The 9,045-nt window shown below is 41.7% G+C and overlaps 1 protein-coding gene across 1 annotated transcript in view; it reads left to right on the plus strand.

Annotated features, from left to right (window-relative positions):
• plpp4 (phospholipid phosphatase 4) overlaps positions 1-4,476 on the plus strand; it is a 48,007-nt gene extending 43,531 nt beyond the window's left edge. Inside the window, exon 7 of the mRNA XM_035171692.2 lies at positions 769-4,476. Within this exon, the coding sequence (XP_035027583.1) occupies positions 769-977 (209 nt within the window). The 3' untranslated portion in view covers positions 978-4,476. The remainder of the gene's footprint in view (positions 1-768) is intronic.
• The last annotated feature ends 4,569 nt before the right edge of the window (positions 4,477-9,045 follow it).

A 9,045-nucleotide genomic window follows, 5' to 3' on the forward strand; every position in this document is an offset into this window, starting at 1 on the left:
ACTTTCAGAGTCTTCCTAGTATTTCTTAACTCGGCACATACTCATTCTGCTGCCTCTCACAGGTTTGCTGGGAGATCAGCTCCAGTGCACTTGAGAGGCCTCAATCTGCACTGAATGTAAACACAAACCTGAACTTCCAATCACTGTCTCAATGAGGCCACCAAACTAATACATTGCATCAAATCATATTCTATTACATTCAGCAGACAGGGGGTCGATGAAACATTCACAGAGCAGGCTCATCCATTGTAGAGTTCTCCGACGTGGAAATCGATGATATACTATATTTCATTTCCCTCCCTGAAAAGAGACAATAAAAGGGAGGCCTATGGAAAATGTAATTTTGATATCATGAAAGCGTCTATTTCAGCTGCTCCAGCCACCAGCTGGCCATGTCATTTTGATCTATACGCAGCAATATAGGCTTAATAATCAGCCTGGCACTGTGATAGTATGCGATGTGTCACGGCTTAAAGGGAGGTATAATACAAAAGTGTTGGGTGTAGATGACGGAGTGACAGACACAGCATGTCCAAAAGGCAAGCGCTCAGTGGAACAGATTCATCATCGCACCATTTAGTCTGCTGCCGAACTCTAAACTAACCAGGCATGATGGATGCTCACTGAAAAGCTATAGAACAAATTCAGTAATTTGTGTAATTAATTGTGTTCATTCACAGCGCAGGTGTTGTTCCGCTGCCTCCACATATGCTAAAATTAAACATGGATGCACATCTTAAAATATAGGTGTTTTGGTGACTTTTGCAGACGCCTTTGTCGGAGGAGTGATCGGTTTGCTGTTTGCGTACGTCTGCTACCGCCAGCACTACCCACCCTTTCTGCACATGGACTGCCACCTGCCTTACGCCAGCCTGGCCAACGCCGCCCACGTGCCCTCGCATCCCCCGGACGACCCGCATCCCACTGACAATGCCACCACCCTCCCCCTGGAGGGCTTGACTGAAGGTCCAGTATGACTAGTGGCCACCACCGAGACTACCCCCAACACCCTCACGAAGCCAGCAAGCCCACCTCCCCATCCCTAGTGACTGGCTGGCTCTCGTACACATTCAAGTGGACATTAACACCTACATCTTCATACAGTTACGCTCAGTCTCGGTGACACACATTCTTTTCGTGTTTATTCTTTTAAATCTGGCTCTTGCTCAGCAGCCATGAGAGTCTATATTTAGATGTGATGTATGAGAGGAGCCTACGAATATGGGACATCACCACTGAGAGGGAAGAGAGAAAAGCATGTTGAAAGCCTGAAGAAAGCGGTCTTACTAATGGCTGTGAAGGAAGATAAAAATAAAGCCAGTCTTTGCTGGAAGTCTTCGACTAATAAGAGATGTGGCTGGCAGCTCGTTTTTACGCTGGAGTACATTTAATGTTTTGCTATTTAAGGACTGGGACAGTAAGTTGGGGGTAACCCAAGAAATCCCATTAAAATGTCACAGCAATCAAACCATGAAATCAAACCACTGTAATTAAACTAATTAGATATTGTGTGTTTGATGGCACAGTAGGAAACAAATTATAGAATCTGAGAGCAATTCAGCGACATTGTGAGTGTTTCAGTTTGACTTTCAGACCCTGTATTTTCAGAGGGAGCCAATGTAAGTACATGGGGAACTAGATTCATATCTTTTCATTTGTAGTTGACCATAGTGACATAATTAAAGATATTGGACAAATAGATTTTTGGAAATTAGCACTGGTCTGCGTTTTTTCCAACCCTTCTAAAACAACTAATCCACCTTACTTCATTTTTTAAAATTTCCTTTAGCTTTCCTGTGCCATCCTGGACCCACCGATCCAATTTTATTTCTTCACAAGCCCTGAGTTTTACACGTGTTCCCTGGGGTTGCACAGGGGTGTGGAGCCAAATTGTTCCTCAATGAGTGCAATCAATAAGTGGCAGGTGGGAATGGCATGGCGGAAGTGTGTCTGGACAGGCACAAACTCCAATCTGATCCTGCATTAATCCTCATTAAGGGAGGTCGGCCAACGCGGCTTATGAGGACATTAGGACTGTATGAGGTGCCCCACGGACTGCCCAAGCGTCGCAAATGGCTCTCAGCCCACTGCGGCCCCATAAATGGACAATCTCACATTCAGCAGACGTCAGACCAGAGCCCGGACAGCGCTTTTGATGTATTATTCATCCATTAATGTTCTGGTATTTAGGAATATTCCCAGCCTTAATTTACGGACACTGCGTTGAAACGAAGCAAACACCAAAGATTTGTAGCTTATTTTTTTCAGCTCGGGTCGTAAGTACCCTCTTATGTTTTCTTTTGATCAAACATGAAGCATTACTGGTTCCCTATCATCAGTAAAGCAATTTGTAGCCTCTCACAAGTTTTGTTCGAAATGACGGATCATTGTGTTGCCTTAGTTACTGTGTCTGTTTTGCCATTGCTGTGACATTAATGGGAAGCTGCCTGGTCATCTTATCTCTAAACCCACCAAGCTACATAGGAAGGCAAAGGTTATTCTTATTTGCTCATTAAAGTGAAAAGGGGGGGGGGGAACAACATCAAAACATCAAAAGGATGTTTGAGTCTAATCTAGACTTTTTACATGTTTGTGTAAAAAGCATCAGTGGAGACTTGTACCTTCAGCTGCAGTTTGCTTCCTGCGCTCGTGGCACAGGGAAACGCAACCAAACACTCACTGCGAACAAAATTCCTTTAAACATCAGTTACTGAAATCAATGAAGCCTCTATCACTGATGCAACCCAGTGGCACGTTCTTAAAATTGTATGTGTGTGTGAGTGTGGGGTTGTTTGCAGTACACCAATGCAATATCGAATGAAACTTTACAAAGAACGAAGGGAGGAGGTGCTCGACTCTGCTCGTCGGACTCTGGACTCGAAGTCACCGAGGAGTGAAACTTGGAAACTGACTGTGTGGTTCTGCCGAGTCTGTCAGCGCGGCCCTGGATACCAGTGACGGAGAGATTTTGACGTCTCGAGGCAGATTTCGGGGATGAAATGATTGTGACAGAGACGCATTATGTTCTATAGACCTGCATTCGCCTGACTCGGCAGCCTGATGTCCGTACCTTGTCATTAGTTTTCTCCTAGTAGATGTTATGTATATTGATAAAAAAAAAAAGTGTTGTTCAGAAATCATGTCTGTAAGAGTATTTTGGCTTTGGTGCTATAGATACTTTTGTAGCAGTAGGCGTTACTTTTTTCAAATGGTGGAAGAGTAAATTTGAAATAAAAGTTTTCTACCTAGAAAAAATATATATATAAAACATAATTCTGTTTTGTTTTTAGTTTTTCAAATCAGATGTTCAGAGGTACAAGAAGTAGTACGGCCATGTTGAAGAAAACAATACTGAGATTTCGAAAATAAAGTCTGAATATTATAAGGAAGAAATTGGAATTGTTGCATTAAGAATAACTTGGTAATATTATGAGAAAGAAGTTGCAATTTTATAAGAATTAAATTGTAATATTACATGATAAAAGTTGAAATTGTAAAGAATGAATTTGGAATACATTTACCTTAAAAAGTGGTAATTTCACGCAATTGTATGAGAATAAAGGTAGATTATTTTGAGAAAACTGCTATAATTATACAAGATAAAGTGATATTACGAAAAACGTAATTATTGTACCAGAATAAAGTTATTATATTACCAGGAAAAAGGTGGAATTTTACGAGAATAAAGTTATAATATTACCGTGATCTCAGATTTCTTCCCCTCAACTTGGCCCTAATACACTGCTGTATAAAGGACACCACTGCTTGTGAATTATTTCCAACCATTTCACCATCCCAGAGACGGGATGGGATAAAAGTAACAAAAAAATATTATAGAATGATGAAATTCCAGATGTCTGAAGAAAAAAAGCGTGTAAGAATTATGAATCTTTTTTCATGGCATGCCGGTTCCATTTGTGAGAAGAGAGTGTTTTCTATGAATAAGCATGTCTTGCCTTGAGAACTCTTTGAGCTGTGTTTTGCTGTTTCTATACTTTATGTACAATAAAAGACTGCAGCTGTGTGAAACGTGTCCGTGAAGAAAACAAAAGGAGCCTAATGTATCTTGTCAAAGTGTGACCGTTGGAGTCTGCATTCGTTGTTGCTACAGGAACTCTGAACTGCTTCCCATGCACCCCACACATCGAAACAAATCGCGGTCTGAGGATGTTCGTGTGGAGACGTTCCACCCTGTCATCGCATCATAGGTGTTACCACATCGGTCCTTATTATATGCAAGCGGACAGTCCCACATTGTGCTGCGGCAAACATTGGAATGAGTTGCGTCCCATGTTCATTTTCAGTGAATTTATGCTTCAAAGGTCCTGCTGACAGACTGCTGTGTGTGTGTGTGTGAAGTGTGTGTGTGTGTGTGTGTGAATGGAACTGTGTTCTAAGTGTGTGTTGTGACTTTTCTTGCATTAGTTGTGTTACACTCTTGTTTAGTGAGTTTCCAATAAACATATGTATGCTTAAGACTGCCTGATGCTTTTCATATGAGTAGGATTCAACCAGGCGCTGGAAACTTTCTACAGTCTCGAGAGTAAATGAGTGTAAAAATACAAGACAATTACAAGGCCAAAATATGAGCTACCATATTGGTTTCCTTCCTTTATGTTCAACATAAGCAGAAATATTTATTAAAATCAATGAATCTGTTGATAAGCATGCTTTATTGAAATATGTTGATGTGCTGACAGACTAAAACCCACTTTAACACATAATTACAGCATTCTAATGGTCTGAAAAGCACAGAGGTACTTTAATGGTAATAATCATAATAACAATAATAATAAAAATAAATTACAGTGCCTTTCTAGATACCCAAGGACATCTGACAATATATCATAAATAACACATGAGTAATAAAAGTAAAAGCAAATGCTGTTATCAGACCAGGAGGCACAGACACCTAACTACATATGTGAAAAGTGACTAGAGGTAAAACCAAAAGTTAAAATCTTATTAGTGAGGAATAGATGAGATGTTGTGTATGTTGGACTGATCTGATCAGATGAGCTTTGATCAGTCCAATAGAGTCTGATGTGAGGCGGCAGAGTTCCAGAGTCGTGGTGCAGAGCAGCTGAAGGCTCATAGTGCTGAGTTTAAATGTGGGGACGGAGAGAAGAGCAGCCGAGGAAGAGCGCGGGGCATGTGGGGATGAAGAGGGTCCGACAGATGTGAGGGAGCCAGGTTATACAGGACTTTAAAGGCAGTAGAACTTTGAGCTAAGTGAAACACACTAACATGCTCACAATAATAATGCAAGCATCCTTAGCACATTACCTGGTTGATGTTTTCTCATTGGATCTAAATGTAAAGTATAGCTGTGGCTGATTGAAGTACTGTTAACCTGCAGGTCATGAAACTAAACAGGTTATTTGACAAATTAAATCTAAATCTAAAATCTGAAATCCAGGCGATCACCAAAGTTATTGCAATTCATGCTTTTTGGTTAATTAGGTTCCCAGAAGTAGCCGCAGAGTGAGCGCTCCTCTCTTTCACGCTTCTCTCCAGGGTTAAATCATTTGACCGTGTCAGGTCGTACGGTCTGTTCGGGGAAGATGTCTGCAACAGATACAGGCAGCTCAGGACCTGGACCCTGGATTACTCTGAGGCTGCATCCACACTAATACAGAGTTTGACTTTTTTAAATCCAGTTTCATAATAATCTCCCTCAATCTTTGCTCCTTATCAGCAAATATTTCCATTCATACTAAAACACCTGAAATCTCAAATCACCAGTCAGGTGCACGGCGGTGGAAGCAGGAAGCAGGAAGCAGATTGTCTCTGCAGTTGGTTGCTTAGTTGCCAAAAATACTATGAGCAAGACGCAGCAATGCTGACAAGTAAGAGCAGGGATTTCTCTGGGTCAACGAGTTGGAACGGTTACTTTATCTGCTCTTCCAAACTAAAACACAACCCCAGCACTGTTTCTAAGAGTCTTTGCTTTAGGTGCTTTAAAGCTTTGGAGTAGTTTGATCACCAGGCATAAACAGATATAAAGTAATACGTATTAGATAGAGATGGAGGCGGCCAGCGGAGGCGAGGCGCTGTCTGCGAGGTGCCAGATAACGTTATCTTCTGCGATGTAAGATCTGTCCTTGGTTTTTATATCTAGTGTCTGCAAAAGTCCTGTTGCATATTTATTTAATGCATTGCACGCAATAGCTTAAAGGGATCATTTTGAACCCCGTTCAATAACTTTGCAGTTCAATAAAACAACAGTTTGATATTCTATATGAAAAAAGGAGAAAGGCATTGAATCCAAATCTGTTTTGACTCACATAATTCTTTGCCGGGCCCGGCACGATATAATCCAAGATTATTTCTTCTGCTCTTTGTCAGTGCATCAAGCGTGCAATCAGATTGGTGTTTTGTTTTGAATGTATTATCAGCTTTTCTGCTTTATTACACAGAGACGGCAGAGTGATGAGCAGAGTGAGAATGCAGAGGACCACAGGCACTAAAGGGCTCGGCCCGGGATTTGAACCACTGCAGCATAGACTCAGCTTCGTTAATGGTACACTCTTACTACCTGGCAGGGGTGGATCCAGGGGCGGGACCGGGGGGGCACTGGCCCCAGCTGAAATCTGATTGGCCCCGGAAGTGCACCTGTCCAGTCAGTAGTCTTGAAATGAACTTACATTAATAACATGACAATATGACAATTTATTAAGATTTTTCTTTTTCTTTTCTAAGGTTATTTGAAGAACACAATGTGCAAACCCCTTTTTTAAATATATTAAAGAATGTGTAACTTGTCTCAAAGCTATAGAGCTTGTGCACCTTACTGAATCATGAGTTGTGCATGGATATGTGTAAACTGTGGCCCCTTCGTGGCCCCTGATAGAGATAAATCCTAGATCCGCCACTGCCTGGGCTTCCTGACAATGTGTTTTCTGCCTCTGACTGAACAACTGCGACAGTATGCCAGCTTGCATACCAAATACATTACTTTCAAATAACATCAGTAATTTGAAAAGTCATTTTGAATGGCTCCCAAAAGGAACCCCTGAAGGCTTTTAACCCACATGGCCTTGTTCCTCATAAAAACGTCTTCCTCTAAATAAGTCAGAGGAATAAGATCAATACGGTTGCTGCTCAGAGACGTCGTGCCCTCTTCAGGGCATCGGTAAGCCGTCGTGATTGTGTCTATTTTCAAAACTTGTTAAAGTGTGATGATATTTGCAAAGCGCTATAGGCCTGAAGGAGGGCGAGGGCAAAAGGAATGGAGGGAACGCTTTCAAATATTCACTCTGCTGATAGAAAACGTGCGATTGATGCATGATTTCTGGGGAAAACCCATCCAATCAGAGCCAGGAAAGCTGCAGAGAGCCTGGTGTACAGCCTGAAGGAGCCTGGCTTCACCTCACACACTGCAAATATGTGATCTGTTAGAGGTGACATAATTCATAGGCAGGAAATACATGACCTCATTGTGAGCATCTTTAGAATAAATGATTGTCAATTGTCCCACGAGGGAAATATCACTTATACATTATTTGGGGTTGACAGTGAAAAACGTTATATTTCCATGGCACACTTTGTAGTTTCACACAACAGCAGAACACCCACACAGCAGCAATTACTCATCTCCAGCCACGGCTGCTCCTCAGCAGCGTTCCCTTTGAAAGCTCACAAGAAAACACGTGCTGCGATATCATGCACGCCCCTGAGGTAAATGATCGACAAAATACAATTTACCTCAGGAGGTGAAATGGAAGCGAGGTATGTGTGTGAATGATTCGAGCGCTCAGTCAAAGGCAAGTCTGTCATCGCTCTGAACATCCGTATTGTTTTCCTGTGAAGGGCAATTCCGCTCCTCTGGATGAGCGCTGCCATAATCCCAGTGAAATCAACCTGGATCCAATGCATCAACAGTCAGCTGGCACCTAATATCACTTAACATTGCGGTGCCCTTCAAGACGCTGAGCGTGTCAGCCCTCCATCATCCTGCCCAGTGTTTTCACAAACCTGTGGTCGGTCCACATCGTGAAGGAACAGGGATCGTTAACATGGCAATTAGGTTTTGTTGATGCTGATGCAAGATACTAAACAATTAATGGATATCAGACTATAGGTTTTCTCTCTAATGAGAATTTGTTATCAGATGGCATTAGAAAGGCCATGGACTGGAACACACTTTGAAGATATGCTGATAGCAGCAGCTGGATTTAATTTAAAAATGTTCATTTGGTTAATGTTCGTGTTGACAGGGTGAAAATCTGAACTGCTGGCAGAACGAATGTGTCCACAGAAGAATTAAAGAGCAACTTAAGTGTCTCTTCCTGGAAATTCAAAAAAATTACCTTTAGAAACCAGGGCTGGGAGGCGGGGCTAAGACCTGCCAACCTACCCCCCCATCTCACTCTCCCCCCCACACACACAGACATTATAAACACACACACATACAAGATACCAATTTGGTGTCAGCCTGGATTTCAAAAAGAACGCAGCTTTTTCAGCATTCCCACTCGAGCTGTCTTCTCTTCCCACAAGCGCTCGCCGGTGGCAGAGCGGCGCCCACCTTCATCACAGGGTGTCAACCTTTCCAAAGATATGTAAATGTCATGGCAAAGAGACGTTCCAAATGGTTGACTCTAACCCTGAAAGGACCAAGGCAGTTTGAAACACTATGTGGCTTTATGAGACATGTTCAATACCATAAAGGTAGAGTTTTTTTTTTAAATGTGGTAATAAATGTGATATTAAAAAACCATCATCAAAGAATAGTCATTTAATTTAGTTTACAGCTCAAAAAACAGGTATACGTGAGCAGATTCTCTTTAATATATGAAAACACACTTATCTGGAACAACTAAGGTCCCCTCCAGACATGTCTGAAGAAATATATAAATACACTTAAAAATAATTTCAGTTTAATGTTTCATAAAAAAGGTGATTAACTCTTAAAATGACTGAACCTCCTCCATTAGAATCATGTGAGACAAAAGAATTGACTATTGGATACAAGATGTCTCCTGCATCACAGAAAGTCCGTTCTCAGTGTGTGTGCCAAGCAGACGTCTAGTTTCAAACCTG

Source organism: Hippoglossus stenolepis, chromosome 12 (assembly GCF_022539355.2).
Source record: "Hippoglossus stenolepis isolate QCI-W04-F060 chromosome 12, HSTE1.2, whole genome shotgun sequence".
In the NCBI taxonomy this organism is placed as follows: Eukaryota; Metazoa; Chordata; class Actinopteri; order Pleuronectiformes; family Pleuronectidae; genus Hippoglossus; species Hippoglossus stenolepis.